Source organism: Lontra canadensis, unplaced genomic scaffold (assembly GCF_010015895.1).
Source record: "Lontra canadensis isolate GAN:19392208 unplaced genomic scaffold, GSC_riverotter_1.0 scaffold44, whole genome shotgun sequence".
Classification (NCBI taxonomy): Eukaryota; Metazoa; Chordata; class Mammalia; order Carnivora; family Mustelidae; genus Lontra; species Lontra canadensis.
The window spans coordinates 6,492-24,177 of record NW_022631038.1 but is presented as its reverse complement, the minus strand read 5'-3'; the positions used below and the strand labels follow the sequence as shown (position 1 = coordinate 24,177).

General features: G+C 50.9%; 1 protein-coding gene across 1 annotated transcript in view; it reads right to left on the bottom strand.

Moving 5' to 3' along the window:
• PARD6G (par-6 family cell polarity regulator gamma) overlaps positions 1-7,507 on the bottom strand; it is an 80,209-nt gene extending 72,702 nt beyond the window's left edge. Inside the window, exon 1 of the mRNA XM_032872175.1 lies at positions 7,260-7,507. Within this exon, the coding sequence (XP_032728066.1) occupies positions 7,260-7,331 (72 nt within the window). The 5' untranslated portion in view covers positions 7,332-7,507. The remainder of the gene's footprint in view (positions 1-7,259) is intronic.
• Positions 7,508-17,686: the final 10,179 nt, after the last annotated feature.

Genomic DNA, 17,686 nt, shown 5'->3' with positions numbered 1-17,686 from the left:
CCAAGGAAGACAGCAGCACCTGCAACCACAGAGCCGCAAGAGGCTAAGAGCCCCTTTACACACCAGCGGTGGGGCCTTAAATTCTGCAAGACAAAGAATCTCTTCTTGATTTATTTTATTAATCAATAAACTCTTAATAAGTTGTGGTTCAAGGCTTTCGGAATTCCCAAATGGTCAGACCTCCTACAGCCACTTCAACGAAATCCCGTCGAGTCTGGGCTAGAGCTGAGAACAACCTCACCAGGTGGGGGTTAAACCAAACTGGAGGTGGCCACCCAGGGACACGCACGCAGCCTGGGGTGCAATCTACACAGGTCAGTGTCCCTTGTGGACACGAGGCTAACCCGTGACATCACGTCCGAGAACCAGCACCGTCCCCTTCAGTGACAGAGACCCTGACGGTGGTTACACCAGGGGTGGATGCTGACCACACAGGACATGAGGGAACCTTCCTGGATCCGGGAGCGCTCCGTCCGTGATCTGTAGTGTTCGCCTGGTGTGCAAACACGCACCAGCTCGTCAGGCTGCCTGAGATGAGGGTGTGCTCCTGTCACACAGTAGAGAGGCCACCACGTGAAGGAGGTCTGGAACAGCCTCCTGGAACAGCCGCTCTCTCAGCCTTGAGGCCCGGTGAGGGTAGGACCAGGCGGGTTGGAAGAAGCTTGGCCTGCGGACCCAAACCGGGGATTTAACAGCTGGGACCTGCATGTGGCCTGGGGTGGTTTTCAAACTGTGTAAGCAACAAAACTGTTTTTCCTCTCCCCAAGTGAAATGCATCACACTCCCTGCAAAATACAGAGCCAAAGCTCTGGTTGGGGGCGAGGAGGGGAGCCTGCTGGCGAGCTCCTGCCTGGAGCCCCAGTGAGGAACGCAGCCTGGGGAAGAGAGAGGGATGGTGGGCTGTGCCTCCCTCCCGCCCCCACCCGAGATTGCGGCCTGTATTCAAACACTGAGGAACTCGGCAGACACCTCACCGCAGAGATAGCAACATGGACTTTTCAGTCCATTTCCTTCTGACTTCCAAAGTTTCTCTTGTTTTGTTCAGCTCATCCTTCCCCCGCTCCTGTCTGCTCTGTCCCCCGTGGCACTCAGAGGGAATGAACAAGGCCGCTGACCCCGCTCAGAGGTGCCCTGGAAATAATCCCATCGGTGAGTCAAGCTTTGCTCACCTTCCTCAAAAAGTAGTTCTTTTCTAAAGCACCCTAACAACTTCTGAACTAGTAGCTCCTGGGAAAATGGAGTTGTTCCTTACCTGAATTCAACTCAGCCAGCATTTACTGGGTACCTCCTGTATGCAAAACACTGCTCTTCACACTGTAGATGCCAAGAGTTTCCTTGGACTACGCTACTGAGAAATGCAGCTAGTGTTCTGAGCTGACCTCCCAGTCTCGCACAGCGGACAGCCCCGAGACTAGAAAAGTGCAGGCAATGAGGGGAGAAGGTGCTCTGACTTATCTCAGAGGAATCATGGCCAACTTCAACATTGCTGATGCTGGGAAAGAGACAGGAACGGTTCCTGGAGGCTGACATCACGAGGGCCCTTGCTGGGCGCGCAGGCCGGCTGGGAGGCCTGGGAAACCTCTGGGCTCCAGGAGATGTGAAGCAGTGATTTGGTGACACTATGGATACTAGAATGACGGACCCTCCCCTCCCCCAGTCTTCTCACTCGCCAGAGCAAACCACTAGACCCTACGTCTCTACTCTATCTTAACTCTCTTCATCCCCCAGCACAAGCCCTACACCCGGCAGAGTGGTCGCTGCATAAATGAATAAAGGAATGGCTGAGCACAAGGCAGAATCCGACTTTTAAGGACACCTACCGAATAGAGGACGTCCCTTGAGACCAAGCCACAGAACCCACTGTGGTGACGTAAGACTAGAACTTTCCCCCACAAAGCACAGGAGCTGCCCTTACCAGCACTAGCTGCAGGCAGCCCAGAGGGGTCTGTTTCACTGTACCTGGGGCACCTGCACCAACACCGGCACCTGCACCTCGGGGCCTGTCTGAGGAGGAGGAACCAGGAGCCCTCCTTCCCCAGCAGCCACTGAGAGTTCATGGCCAAGAGCACACACTCTGGAGCCAGACTGCTCAGGCTTTCTGACCTCAGGCGGCTTCACAGAGCTCCCTGGACCTCAGTGCTCCTCTCGTATAACAGTGATGGTAACAGAACCCATCTTGCAGGGCTGTGATGGAGGTTAATGACTGAAATTTGCAAGTGCAATGTATTTAGAGCAGCGTCTGCAGGTGTACCACTTATACACTGGGAAGGACAGTTAAATAATCCTAAACATTTCTGAGCACAACCTATAGACAGGGCAGCATTCAGCCCGGACCATCTGTATCCCCCCCAGCGTGACCGGGGCAGCCTCAGAGGAAGGCTGCAGGCTGTGTGTTGGGGCTAAAAAAGGTCACGGTCCCTGCCATTGGTCCCCAGGTTCACAGAAGAGTAGAAATGTGCCAAGAGGAAGGGGTGAGCCAGTAAGCATGTCCACAGCCAGCTGGACAGGTCTGACACCACCCCTGATGCTCCCTTTTACCGCTGGGGTCATGGTGGTTTCTGTGGCTGCCATGCCAAGCTCCCTGCTTGTCTCTAAAAGTGTGGGAAGCCCCTTCACTGGGAAAGGGTCAGGCTGATTCTAGACACGGTTCACAAACGTGAGAGCCTCTGATGCCTTGAATGGTTCCACCTTCCAATCTTGACACCCCTTTCCTCAAGGTAGGAGAACTCTATCTCAATGCCACGAGTCCTAGGAAAGGGCTTGAACCCCTGGCTAGTTGCCCCGGGAGAGTTCATTGGGCTTTCTGCTGCTCCCAGGCCAGAGGTCCACATCAACCCCCTTGGCACCCACCAGCCTGCCAACTGCTTTTGGGGTCCCTGGTGAGAGTCTCCTCCAGCGGCAGCCTCCCTCATCAAGTCACCCAACCTGTTTGAACAGATATGCACACGTACAAAACCAGAATCTTAAAAGGGTGTAGCTGACACACACAGGTGAGTCAAACCTCGTCAGGCGGTTCTCAACAGCCCACGGGAGGCAAGTGCTCAACCACCCTGTGGGGAGGGCCTGGCCCAGGCCCCAGCCCACCAGATGGAGAGACGTGTCCCTGCAGCACCCAGCAGCAGACAGCCTCAGCCAGACATAGGGTCTGAGGACCAGGGGAAACACGCACGCTTAAATCACTGCTTGGAAAACCTGTTGTCAAGCAGGTCCCATAACTCCATAAAAAGTAAGAACGGTAACACTGCCAGGAAGAGAGAGGTAGCTAAAAACAGATGAGTGGTCCACAAATACAAAAATCTTCAATTCATTGATAACTTGAGCATCGAAGTAAAACCATGGGACGGGGTTCCACTTATCCGATTGGGAGAGAATAAGAAAACACCCAGGGCTAGAGGGGGGGAGGGCAGAGAGAGGATGGACAGACAGGAGACGGTAGGTAAACGTGTGCAAGAGCCTTTCTGCAGGAAAATTCTGCAACATGTAGTCCAAGTCTTCAAAGCGTGAGCTCCGCTAGCACAGACAGTGCGCTTCTGGGGATCCGTCCCAAAAAGAGAGCTCTTCCCATTCTTTACGTAACAAACCTCTACTCTGTATATGTTTGTGTAGATGTGTAAGTACAGAGATGTTTTTCACAGCATTGCTTATTATAGAAAACACTGGAAATGAAGCCTATAGGATACTGGTTAAAGTAATTATGGTTTACACACAAGATAGAACACAGGTAGTAATTTTAAAAATATGTTCTTTAACAACACTAATGACATGACAAAACACTTGAAGGGGGACTCAGGCTAGACCGTCACAGGCCTGTAGAATATGACTCTGATTCTATAGAAGACAGAAGTGTGCACCTAGAGGGTCCAGAGGGCAGGCTGTCACACTCAAGAGAGGCTCAGCTTCGGATGGGAGAATTACCCCGTTTTGTGCCTGATGTGGTCTCTAAATTTTCAGCAATGACAGTGTTTCTTGAGAGTACAGAAGAGCCTCCAACATGATTTCAACAAAGCAGCACACTAGACTAAAACCATCAGTAGTACCTTGTCCCCAGACGCAATGGATGTGGCATGCCTGGGGCTGTACGCATAGTCCTCGGTCTCTGCCCTGAACAGTCGTCCTGTGCCAGCACTGGGAAAGGGGCCATGAGATGAGCAGGGGCTGGAGGATGGCGGGAGCTCGGCCCAGACAGCATCTGATGGGCTGGGTAGGAGAGGGTCGGCGCCCAGGGCGGATTCTCAGAGAGCCTTTCAGGTGGGGGAAAGCCACATAACCAAGGCCAACAGACCACCAGGTTAAGTGACTGAGTGACTGAGTCACTGACTCAGTGGCCTGAGTGACTGAGGCCCAACCAGAAGGCAGAGGCTTGCAGGGGACACACTGCGGACGGGGGTAGCGTGCTCCTTCACAGAGCTGGAGACCTGTGATGACTCCGCCCCTTGTAGACGCCTCCCCTAGCACTGGTCCTCCTGCTAACCTTACAAGGGGCCAAGACTTGCTCCCCTGGGCCTGAGACATGCTCCCCGAGACCTATGCACAGCCCCTCCTTCCACACGGCAGGTCTTATGGGAGGAGAGGCAAAAGTCAAGCAAATGGCAGCTTCGGTGCCAGAACTGAGAAGGCAGAAGTGCATTCCGCTGGTTTGGGGAGGAGTAGATGACTCACACGTATTAAAGCAGAAATGTTTGGGGAACATAAGGGCCTGTGTAATGGGGAGAACCACCGGGTAAAGACGATGTCCCTGAGGCCTTGGAAGTTGAGTAGCTGTGGCACATGGCCAGAAATTCTGAGAGCAGGAGAGGTGAGTTTCACACCCAATATTCTGAAACGCCACAGAACCCTGAACTGTGGGGACTGACCGTTCCAACTGTGGGCAGTCTGCGGCCTTCCACACGCTCTTGTAGTCATCACTTCATTCTGTCCTGGGAGGTGAGAGGAACAGGAACAGTGCCCATTTTACAGATAGACTAACAGAGGCTCTGAAGGGTCAAATAACTTTCCTGAAAGCTCCAAAGAGTAGGAGGCAGCAGACCTGGCTGCACTCAGCCCCCAGCACCATTTTTGCCACCTGCAAACCCCGGTGTTCTGGTGCTTCACCGAACATGAGCAGAGACCTCATTGTCATCAAGTTTTGCTTCCTGTATTTTGACAACAGCAGCTGCAGTAAAGGCTCCTGGCAGAGATGGGTTCATGGTAGCAAATATTAATTTTTAAGGGGGCCAGTGGGAGGCTGTGTACGGAGGGAAGAGCCAAGTGGACTCTCTGGACAAACAAGGCAAGTCCCAGCACCCAAAATGGTATGTGTGTGTGTGTGTGTGTGTGTGTGTGTGTGTGTGTTGAACCAGCCAGCTCAGCAGGGCCCACCCAGGGTGGTGTGGCTCTCCTAGGGGTGCTCCCAAGTTCAAACAAAACTCCAGCTCTGCCCCTTACCTCCAGGGGAACAGTCAATGCATCTGAACCTGAGCCCAAGCACCCTTCTTTACTGGGGAGCTAGAGGGGTAGGGCAGTCTGGGGCAGCCCACTGGCCAGCCAGGACATCCACAGCCCCCCACTGCCGTCCTGGAGGGGACGCAAAGGCTCTTCCCCTCCCTCTCCCAGCAGCCTGCATGCGAGGCCACCAGCCCAGAACGGGGCGTAAGCCCTGCTGCGGGCCCTGCCTCCGGATCACCCCTTCTAGACAGACGGTCTGGAGCTTGTTGCCATCAGGCAGCCGCAAGGTGCATGTGGCTTTGGTGTACTAGGAATGTGGCTTGTGTGACTCAGGAAAAGTGCTTAATGTCAGTCAATCTACACTTAAAATCAAAGGGCCACTGGAGGGGCAGCAGGAGGGCCCCTTGCTGTAAGTGCTCTGTGTGTGCACTGTGCTTGCTGGAAATGGCAGGAATGCACACCCAACAAGGCGTGTGACCACGTCCCCGTTATAAAAACGGACCCTCCTGGGACTCTCTATTGTTTCCTACAACTGCCTGTGAACCCATGATGATTTCAAAAAGTTAAAAAGACCCACCGCATGTGCTCAGTGCCTATGAGAGTGGTCAAAGAACTCTGATCAGCCACGTTCCCAACCCAGTTGAAGAAACCAACAATTGTCTGGAGCTCCCACTCATGCCTGCGGTTCTTTCCTCCCCAAACTCACAGCGGGCACATGCGATTCAGGAGGGTGGGGGCACCCTTGGGCTGCAGAGGGGCTGAGTCCCAGGCAAGGGTCACAGAATTAGCATAGGGAGAAGGCTGCGAGGAGGAGTTCATAGAAAGACCGTCTCCCCAAGATGAGAATGAAATCCAACTCACTGATTCATTGCGGAGAAACCGGCCCCGGTCCTCGTTGGAGGCCCTGTAAACCCCTTACCAAAGGAGCCCTACGGCCCTTGACCCGCAGAGGCGGCCTGCGCAGGGGGGTAGCCGGACTCAGCTCCTTAGGCACAGTCGCCCCGCACCGAGTGGGAGCTCTGAGCCCACCCTCCGGCCCAGCCCCTCTCCCAAGCCCTCAGGCTGCTCCGCCTCGTTTTCCAGGAGGCGGGAGGCAGAGAGAAAGGGCGAGAGGGCCGACTCCCAGGCAGCAGCAGCGAAGGGCCGGAGGAGCCCCTCCTCCGGGACCCTGAACAACAGGAACCAAGACCCTCGCAGACGAAGGCGTCAGCCTCTAAGGAGCCGCCCCCGCAAAGGGCAGAAGCGCCTGATCCTATCCGGCAATTAGCCGAACGCGCACAGACACCGCAAGTTGGGGCACGCTCGGGCCGGGGCGCGGGCAGCGGGAGGGGCCGCCGGCCGGGCGCGCCGGGAGAGCCTGGGCCTGGGGCGAGCCGGCGGGGCTGGGGGTCCCGGCCGGCTGCCGCTCACCCCTCGCGCGTTCCGAGGCTCCTCCGCGGCGAAGGAGGAGGCGCGGCCCGGCCCTCCCCCCCGGCCCGGGCCCCACAGGCTCCCCAACGGCCCCACTCCGAGCAGCCCCCGGGTCGCCCCGGAAACGCCGCCCCTCCACCGTGCGGCGCGCTGGGTCGTCTCCCGCCCGTGGAACAAAAGAGCCGCTCCCGCGGGGGTCCGGAGCCCGCTCGGCCCTCCCAGCGTCGGGCTCCAGCGGCACCCATCGCGCCGCCGGGCTTTGTGTCCGTGCGGGTGCGAGAAGGGCGGCGGGACCCCCGCGCATCCCGCCGCGGCGCCCGCGCTCCAAAGTTGCTGCCAGCCCTCGTACCCCCCGCAGCGCCCAGACGCCCCCCCGCGGGGCGCTCATTCATTCGCGGGGGTGCAGAGCGCCGGCGCCGGCTCACCTTGCTCTTGACTTCCACCGCGCTGCAGTCGTAGAAGCGCAGGGTCTGAGACTTGTGGAAACTCCGGTTCATGGTTCCGGCCCCGCGCAGCCTCGCCTTCGCCCGGGCTCCTCGCTCCAGGGGCTGCAGGAGGACGCTGGGGGCGGCGCCCCCCGCCCCGGCCCGGGCCCCGGCCCAGGCCCCGACCCAGCCCGAAGCCGCGCTCGCTCGGCCGCCCCGCCGCTCCGAGTGCGGCGGCCGGAGCTGGGCTGGCCGCGCGCCTCGGGACTCCAGGGGCCGCGCGCGGGAGGAGCTGGGGACGCCGCGCGCACCGCCCCGAGGACCCGCCCCCAGTCTCCGCCCCGCGCCCCGAGGACCCGCCCCACGAGCCCCAAGGACCCATGTCCCGCCCCGCGTCCCAAGGACCGGCCGCCAACCCCCCATTCCACGCCCCCCAGGACACGCCCCCAAAGCTTCAAGGGCCCCTGTCCCTCCCGCGCCTAGAGGACCCGCCCCCGAGGACCCGCTCCACGAGTCCTAAGAACCCACGTCCAGCCACGCGCCCCGAGGACCCGCCCCCGAGGGCCCGGCCCCCCCCCACCTCCCCCCCCGGCCCCCAAGGCCCCCCCCCCCGCGCCCCGGGGCCCCGGGTCCCGCCCCGCGCCCCAAGGACCCGCCCCCGCGCCCCGCCCCCGAAGCGGCTGAGTCCGGGGGAGGTCCGCGCTTGTGTCTGCGCCGTCCGGAGCAGGGAAAAGCAGCTTGGACCAACCCCGGGCGTCTCATTCCCACCTGGGTGCTCAAAACTTCTCTCTCCTGTTCGCCTCCGCCCTGATTTTGTTTACCTGCCCTGAGCGGCCAGGGCAGGAGGCTGATTTGGGCTGATTGTTGCTGTTTTCTTGGACGATGCGGGAGCCAGTGTAGGCTTGACTGACTCCTGTCTGTACCCGCCGCCGGGTGGTAGATGGTCCCCGACGAAGGTTCTGCAGGGAGGCAAACCGCTCAGGCGCACTTCCGCACAGGTGGAATAAAGAGAGGGTCGGAAGCACCTCTAGGCCCAGCTGATGCAGAGGGAAGCCTTCCGCAAGGCCGCTGGAAAAAAGAGTGTCTCAGGAGAAAGATGGAATCGGTTGTCAGCAACGTCACGGAGAACCTCTTTTCTAGAGGGTTCTGAAACTCCTTCAGGAATTTGGGATGAAGCTAAGAAGACAGGACAATTAGGTACCTAAAAGTATTACAAAGTTTACTGTAAGTACGTTATATAATGGTAACATTGTTATACATTCATTGTAAAAGAGATCTGGAGAATACAAAGAATTGAAAGACAAAAGTTAGTCACCTATAATTATAGTAGTCAGCAATCAATTCTGTTAAACTTCTGGTATATATATCTCTGTTCCGTTTTCTGTGTATATATTCACATATTTTACACAATTGTGATCATGCTCTTTAACCAGTTCTGCGACCTACTATTTTCATCTCTTGTTATTTAAGGAACATATTCATTGAGTGTTCTCAAGAAATACGGTTTTTAAGAGCTGCATGTATGGACTTTTAATCATTCCATTTTGGATAAACAAGGTATTTCCGATGTTTGGCTTTTATAAAATATTGTGTTTCTTGAATTCACTTGTTTCTAATTATTTCATTAGCACTGACTCCAAAAAATGGAATTGCTATGCCATGGAGCACACACAGCCTTTAACACAGATTGCCAAACCGTGACACTCTGAATCTGATTTTTACTTCATTTCACTAAATATCCTGTTACATACCTGCCGGGACTACAACCGCAGAGACACACAGTTACAGCCCTGCCCATAGGAGAAGCACCAGTCTGGCCAGGGGGTCCAGACATAAAGACCGAATTCCAAATTAAGGAGGAAATGCCAAGACATTCCCACAGAAAGTCAGTTAAAAAACCATTCCAGACAAAAGGTTTAGGATGTCCTCTGGTCTGAAAGCTCCAAAAGACATGGTATAATGGTTTATTATCAATGCAAATTTTATTAAATTTCAAGTAGAATTTTTTTTAAATGTCAGGGAGATACACACTATGTGCACAGAGGTGCTGACTTTCTTTCAAAGAGAAGTCCCCTAAACCACATCGAGGTCTGTGGTTGTTGCCAGTCGCTGAGAACAGCAGTCATGTGGTGGGGAGAGCCCCCAAGATTTATTAAGAAGCAGGGACAAGGGGCTGATGGGAGGTGAACAGCATTGTACTTGATGGGGCAGGTTAGGGCACCACTGGCCAGCTCAGGGCTTGGAGATGGGGAGGAGGGAGGGTGGGAAGCTACAAAATTCTGTCCTTGGTGGAAGTGAGACCATTTCCCTCACGCTTGGGGCCCAGTGCGGTCCAAGGCCCAGCGCTTGTTAGTAACACCCCACTCAGACCCACTGAAGTGGAATCTGCACCTGAACACCCCCACCCCCACCCCCGCGCCATGGTCTGTGTGCCCCGACTTTGTAGTTTTCTCCAAACTTGACTGGGATGGTCAGCAGGAGGACATGCATGTGGAAGGAGCCTGAGTATCCAGGTTGAACCTGAAGGTGATTCTTTTGGCTTCAGGCTTGTGTGTGGGTTGGGTGTAGACAAAGCCAAGTGGCCACGCCATGTATGCAGGCACTGCCCACCCCTCCCCCCTCGGCTGTGGAGCAGGGTCTGAAGAAATTGTCAAGTGGCTGCTGCCTTTAATACTTTCATGCTATATAGCAGGTGTGGCGTCGGTCTCACTGGTGGTGTAGGCTGTGGTGTTTGGGTTAGAAAGAGACAAAGCAGGGCAATTACCAATGAGGCAGCGGCTGCTCTGTGCACGTCCCTGAGCCGTGGAGCTGATGCGTGGCCAAGGTCTGATGAAGACACAGCCCCACACTCCTCCTCCAAGCCCAGGACGTCTCCCCGTCCACATCCCCAGAAGCTCCCCACCCCGACCCTGCTACAGACACCTCCCCTCGGGCTGTCAGTGTGTTGCGCAGCTGCGTCCCAGGAGGTCCAGACACACGCAGTGTGTGGCCTGGTGTCCACTCCAGAGGCAGCTCCTGGTCAGAGTAGCTCAGCCTGAGGCTGAAGGAGACCTGTCAGTAGGTGAGCCGGGGGCACCTCTTGGGCTGGAGTCTCGGGGTGGGGGGTTGCCGTCCCCATTGCCTTTTGCACTCTGCAACGCCTGTCCTGAGTATACATTTCCGCAGTGAGTAACCTACTAACGAGGCAGCTCACTGCAGGTTCCCAGCTTTGCCAAAGGGTCCTGTCTGGCTCTTGGCCAGGACGTTCAGCCATAGCTCCATCGGCAGTGGAACCCCCTAGGATGCTGACATTCCGAACTTCTGACTGTAGACTGGGCGTGGTCCTGGTCGGGGGACTTGAGGTCTGGGATTCTCAGTTCCCTCCTCTGTGGAGAGAAAGGGCAGATAACATCTACAAATGTCCAGAATGGCTCCCGGAGCACACACCTGCTGGAGAAAAGAGCAGAGGGTGCGGGTGTCTGCCTCTGACAGCTCAGCCTCAGTGATGCGAACACACCTAGCCATTCCGTTCCTTTTCTTTGGCAGACGTTGGTTGAGGCGAGTCCTGATGCTGCTTCGAACTAGGTGAGAGTCTGTGCTCGAACGCAGAAGGGGCCGGCGAGGTCCGCAGGCTCTCCCATCCCAGCCTCACGCATCTTCTCCCTCCCCGAGTTCTCCCGCTGTTGTGCTAGGCAGCGGCTCCTTCCTCTTCCTTCACGTGGGCTCTCCCAGTCTGTCTGCGGTGTTTCGCAGACCTGCCATCTTAGGTTGGAGTAACTTGGCTCGAGGACGTAAAGCCTTGAGTGGAATCATGGTAAGGATCCAGCAGGGTCTCCTAGGACCCGAGGTGGGATGTGGCTGCATTTCCTGGGGGGGCTGGAACAAGAACCTTCCTTGTAGGTGATGCATGGGTTAAGACTATCTGGGTTATTTACGGCTCTGACCACTCATCGTGTGTGGGGCTGGTTGCTTGCCTCGCCCGCTCTGCCTCAGTGTCCTCATGTGTGAAATGAAGGTTGTATAATAGTGGTACTTGCCTACCCAAGGTTGTTAGGAGGCTTGAATGTGTGAAGCAGTCAGCGCTCTGAGCAGCCGCCTTGCAGCCGGAGGCACCTGCAGGCGTGTCGTTACTCCTGCCCGGACTCTTTCTTCAGTGGGAAGGCAAGGAGGGGCACTGGAAAAAGGGAGAAGAGAGTGCTAAGAGAAAGGAGACAGAGGGAGGCCCATGGGATAGAGGTTTCTGCAACCCATGGGTGGTCCTACGAGGCAGGCTGACATGTCGGGTGTGTGATTGAGGGAACAAGGGCAGGAGAAAAGCGACTACCCACTGGCGTGTAAACTCTGCACAGACCAGGAGGACACAGCCCTCTGCTACATCCCAGCTGTGAGGACAGGGAGCAGCATCCCCTCCTCCACCCCAGGTCCCGCAGAAATGGAGAGGAGCCAGCCAGAGCTGCCAAGCCTGCAAGGTATGCTAGCTGAGTAAGTCCTGAGAGATCTGTACCACAGGGCACCTACAGGTAATGATGCTGGGCTGCAAAGTTAAAATTTTCTAACAGGATGAATCTTGTGTTAAGAATTCTTACCACACACACAAATGATGAAGAAGATGATGGTGGTGAAGATAAATAGGGCAGGAGGGAGCTTCTGGAGGTGATGGGTATGTTAATGGGATAGACGGTGCTGACGGTTTCACAGGTAGAACCCACCTCCAAACTCATCAGTGTATACATTAATTATCTACAGGTTTTCTTTAATGTCAGTTATACCTTCATAAAGTGGTTTAAAAAGATAAAATAGGAGAGAATGTAGTCAAAACACTGAGCACATTACCAGTCACAGTAAATACACAAATAATTACAAGTATTGTCAAACCTCAGCTGCGGACTGGGAGTTGGTCCCATAGGTACTTGGCAGGTGGCATCCATGGCCAGCTGCTCCCTCCAGCCTTGGCTCAGTGCAGCTGCTGCGACAACTGAGTGCAGCCCAGACAGAGGGGGAGGCCCAGGTGTGGTTCCCTTCTGCTGGGCGTGGCTCACTCTCAGCAGGTGGGAAGGTCGCAGACTCCGTGACACCTTCTTTTGGATACTTGCTATCTTCCCCCCATATTCGTCACTCAGGTCTAACCTTCAGCTCACTTCTGTGGGAACCTGGGTTTAAGATTGCTGCAGATGTTTCAAAGTGTGTAGACCCATCTTGCCTTTGTTCACTGTCCTTGGGTCTGAGATAACGGCGGGAAAACTCAACCTAGTGTGAAATCAACAATGCTAAACGTCAGGGGTGCTCTGCTCCTGGCGGCTCAAACTTCAGAGAAATGGCAAACTGCATACCTCATTTTATGCACAACCTGATATAAGGACTTACGTAAGGACTCACATAAAAGGAAAATGTGCTGAAAGAAATTTCATTACTGAACTTTGGCCTTAGAGAAGACACTTTGGGATAAAAGTTCCCAAGAAGATGTTTTTGGTTCTTTTTTTTCAAGAGCATAAATGCACAGTATGTTTCATGGGTAGAGTTCCTTCCTTCTCAGTGAAGGTGAGATGAGCAGACAGTGTAGCTCACATTCCAGCTGCATCTCCACCACCACTGTCAGGGTGTGTTGGGGGGATCCCAGAGGGCTGAAAACCTGGGAGCCACTTATAGTCTTTGGTTGGGGGGCTCCCCTGGTGCTTTGGGTCCAGCAAGACCAGAGATGGGTGAGACGGGAGGTGGGAAGGTTGGGGGTGTGTGAGGACACGGTTTGCCTTGACCTAACGTGGTAGACGGGGGGTGCAGGGAGGACAGAGGGCCAGAGAAGGCATGGCTGAGCCTGAGAGGAAGGCTGAATGTCTTGGGCTGGGGCAGCAGGGTTAGAGCTAGGAGTTAGGGTCCCGGTCAGGGGTTAGGGTTAGGATTAGTGGTTAGGGAATAGGGTATGGTTAGGGGTTGTGTGAAGGTACTGTGGGTGGACGGGTGGGCTGGCTTAGGTTTTCATTCAGGATACTCATGTGCTATCTCCATTCCAGTCTTCCAAATGACAGGACTTCTTTATGCATTGCTGGCTGAGTCTTCTAGTGTTGGATTGGTGTCCTCAGTCCTCTGTTTTTCTGACCTAGGCTTAGGGCCTGGTTAGTCCCAGAGCCATGACTAGCATTAGGGTTAGCCCAGAAGCTTGGAATGTCCTATCTGCCAGCAGTGTGGCAACCTCCCTAGAGGGCCGATTTGAGGACAACGATTTAGGGCAAAGGTCAGGTTTAGATTTGTGTTGGGAGTGGGGGAGGAATATGTGAGTTGGCTTGTTTTTTTAAATATTTAAATTGCGTTTTATCTAAATTCAATTAATTAACATAATGTATATTATTAGTTTCAGAGGTAGATGAATCCGTATTCATCAGTTACGTATAACACCCAGTGCTTGTTATATCACATGCCCTCCTTAATGCCTCTCCTTCAGTTACCCCATTCCCCCATCTCCCTCCCTTCTAGCAACCCTCAGTTCGTTTCCTAGAGTTAAGAGTCTCTTATGATTTCTCTCCTCTCTGATTTTATTTTATTTTTCCTTCTCTTCTCCTATGATCCTGTTTTGTTTCTAAATTCCTCGTATCAGTGAGATCATATGATAATTGTCTTTCTCTGATTGACTTATTTCCTTAGCATAATACCCTCTAGCTCCATCCACATTGTTGCAAATATAAGATTTCATTTTTGATGGCTGCGTAGTATCCCATTGTATATACATACCACATCTTCTTTATCCATTCATCTGTCACTGAACATCTGGGTTCTTTCTATAGTTTGGCTATTGTGGACATTGTTGCTATAAACATTGGGGTGCACGTGCCCCTTTGGATCACTACATTTGTATCTTTAGGGTAGATATCCAGGAATGCAATTGCTGGGTCATAGGATAGCTCTGTTTTCAAGTTTTTGAGGAACCTCCATACTGCTTTCTAGAGTGTCTGCATCCCCCCAGCTTGCATTCCCACCAACAGTGTAGGAGGGTTCCCCTTTCTCTGCATTCCTGCCAACGTTTGTTGTTTCCTGACTTTTTCATTTTAGCCATTCTAACTGGTGTTAGGTGGTATCTCATTGTAGTTTTGATTTGTATTTCCCTGATGCCGAGTGACGTTGAGCACTTTTTTCTTGTGTCTGTTGGCCATTTATATGTCTTTGCAGAACTATCCTTTCATGTCCTCTGGTTATTTCTTGATTGGATTATTTACTTTTTGGGTGTTGTGTTTGATAAGTTCTTTACAGTTCTTGGATACTAACCCTTTATTTTATGAGACATTTGCAAATATCTTCTCCCATTCTGTAGGTTGTCTTTTGGTTTTGTTGACTGTTTCTTTTACTGTGCAAAAGCTTTTTATCTTGATGAAGTCCCAAAAGTTCATTTTTGCTTTTGTTTCCCTTGCCTTTGGAGACGTGTCTAGCAAGAAGTTGCTGTGGCCAATATCAAGGCTGTTGCCTGCGTTCTCCTCTAGGATTCTGATGGATTCCTATCTCACATTTAGGTCTTCTATTCATTTTGATTTTATTTTTGTATATATTGAAGAAAATGATCCAGTTTCATTATTCTGTGTGTTGCTGTGCAATTTTCCCAATAGCATTTGTTGTAGAGACTGTCTTTTTGCCGTTGGACATTCTTTCCTCCTTTGTTGAAGATTAGTTGACCATAGAGTTGAGAGTCCATGTCTGGGTTCTCTTTTCTGTTCCACTGACCTGTGTGTCTGTTTTTGTGCCCGTACCATACTGTCTGGATGATCACAGCTTTGTAATAGAGTTTGAAGTCCAGAATTGTGATGCCGCCAACTTTGGCTTTCTTTCTCAGCATTCCTCTGGCAATTTAAGGTCTTTTCAGGTTACATACAATTTTAGGATTATTTGTTCCATCTCTGTGAAAAATGTTGATGGTATTTTGATAGGGATTGTATTGCATGTGTAGAATTCTCTGGGTAGTATAGACATTTTAACAATATTTATTCTTCCAGTCCATGAGCATGGAATATTTTTCCATTTCTTTGTGCCTTCCTCAATTTCTTTCATAAGTGTTCTATAGTTTTCAGGGTACAGATCATTTACTTCTTTGGTTAGTTTATTCCTAGGGATCTTATGGTTGGGGGTACAATTGTAAATGGGACCGATTCCTTAATTTCTCTTTCTTCTGTCTCATTGTTAGTAAATAGAAATGCAACTGATTTCTGTATGTTGATTTTATGTCCTGCCACATTGCTGAATTCCTATATGAGTTCTAGCAATTTTTGGGTGGAGTCTTTTGGGTTTTCCATGTAGAGTATCATGTAATCTGTGAAGAGTGGTAGTTTGACTTTTTTGCCAATTTTGAATCCTTTTATTTCTTTTTGTTGTCTGATTGCTGAGGCTAAGACTTCTAGTACTATGTTGAACAACAGTGGCAATAGTGGATGTCCCTGTAGTGTTCCTGACCTTAGGGGAAAAGCTCTCTATTTTCCCCCTCTGAGAATGTTATTCACTGTGGGCTTTTCATATATGGTTTTTATGATATTGAGGTATGTGCCCTCTATCCCTACACTGTGGAAAGTTTTAATTAAGAAAGGATGCTGTATTTTTCAAGTGCTTTTTCTGCCTCAATTGAGAGAATCATATGGTTCTTGTCTTTTATTAATATGATGTGTCACATTGATTTATTTGCAGATGTTGAACCACTCTTGCAGCCCAAGAATAAATCCCACTTGGTTGTGGCGAATATTCCTTTTAATGTATTGTTGGATCCTATTGGTTAGTATCTTGGTAAGAATTTTTGCATCCATGTTCAACAGGGATATTGGTCTGTAATTCTCCTTTTTGGTGGAGTCTTTGGTTTTGGGATCAAGGTAATGTTGGCATCATAGAAAGAGTTTAGATGTATTGTTTAGTGTCCTTCCACTTCTATTTTTTGAAACAGCTACAGAAGAATAGGTATTAATTCTTCTTTAACTGTTTGGTAAAATTCCCCTGGGAAGCCATCTGGTCCTAGACTCTTATTTATTGGGAGATTCTTGATTATTCCTTCAGTTTCTTTGCTGGTTATGGGTCTGTTCAGGTTTTCTATTTCTTCCTGGTTAAGTTTTGGTAGTTTATATGTCTCTAGGAATGTATCCATTTCTTCCAGATTGTCAAATTTGCTGGTGTGTAGTTGCTCATGATATGTTCTTATAATGTTTTGTATTTCTTCGGTGTTGGTTGTGATCTCTCCTCTTTCATTTATGATTTTATTTATTTGGGTCCTTTCTCTTTTCTATTTGATAAGTTTGGTTAAGGGTTTATAGATCTTATTAATTCTTTCAGAGAACCAACTCCTGGTTTCATTGATCTGTTCTACTGTTCTTTTAGTTTCTATTTCATTGGTTTCTGCTTTAATCTTTATTATTTCTCTTCTCCTCTTGGGCTTGGGCTTTATTTTCTGTTTTTCTCTAGCTCCTTTAGGTGTAGGATTAGGTTGTGTATTTGAGACCTTTCTTGTTTCTTGCTATGTCGCTATGTACTTCCCTCTTAGGAACATCTTTGCTGCATCCCAAAGGTTCTGAAGTGTTGTGTTTTCATTCTCATTTTTTCATGAATTTCAAAAAATTCTTTAAAATCCTGGTTGACCCACTAATTCTTTAGTAGGGTGCTCTTTAACCTCCATGTATTTGGCTTCCTTCCAAATTATCTCTTGTGATTGAGTTCAAATTTTAAAACATTATGGTTGGAGAATATGTACAGAATAATCCCGATCTTTTGGTAATGGTTGAGACCCAGTGTGTGATCTATTCTGGAGAATGTTCCATGTGCACTAGGAAGAATGTGTATTCTGTTGCTTTAGGATGAAATGCTGTGAACATATCTGCTAAGTCCATTTGGTCCAGTGTGTCATTTCAAGCCCTTGTTTCCTTATTGGCCTTCTGCTTAGATGATCTGTCCATTGCTGTGATGGAGTGTTAAAGTCCCCTATCATTATTGTTTTATTATCAGTAGTTGTTATTATTCATATGTTGTTATTGTTTTATCAGTTTTGTTATTAAATGGTTTATATAATTGGCTGATCCCAAGTTAGGGACATAAATATTTACAATTGACAGACCTTCATGTTGGATAGACACTTTTATTATGGTATAGTGCCCCTCTTCATCTCTTATTACATTCTTAGGTTTAAAATCTAACTTGTCTGATATAAGGATTGCTACCCCAGCTTTCTTTTGATGCCCACTGACATGATACATGGTTTTCTACACCCTCACTTTCAATCTAGAGGTGATGTTGAATCTAAAATGAGTCTCTTGAAGACAGCATGTCGTTGGTCCTTGTAGTTTTATTTTTATCCAATCTGATACCATGTGTCTTATGATTGGAGTATTTAGTCCATATACATTCAGAGTAATGTGTTCAGGGTGTCACTGAAAGTGTGGGTTCACTAGGATTGGCTCCCATTTTCATTCATATTTCTCCTGCTTTAAATCCTTTCTGGA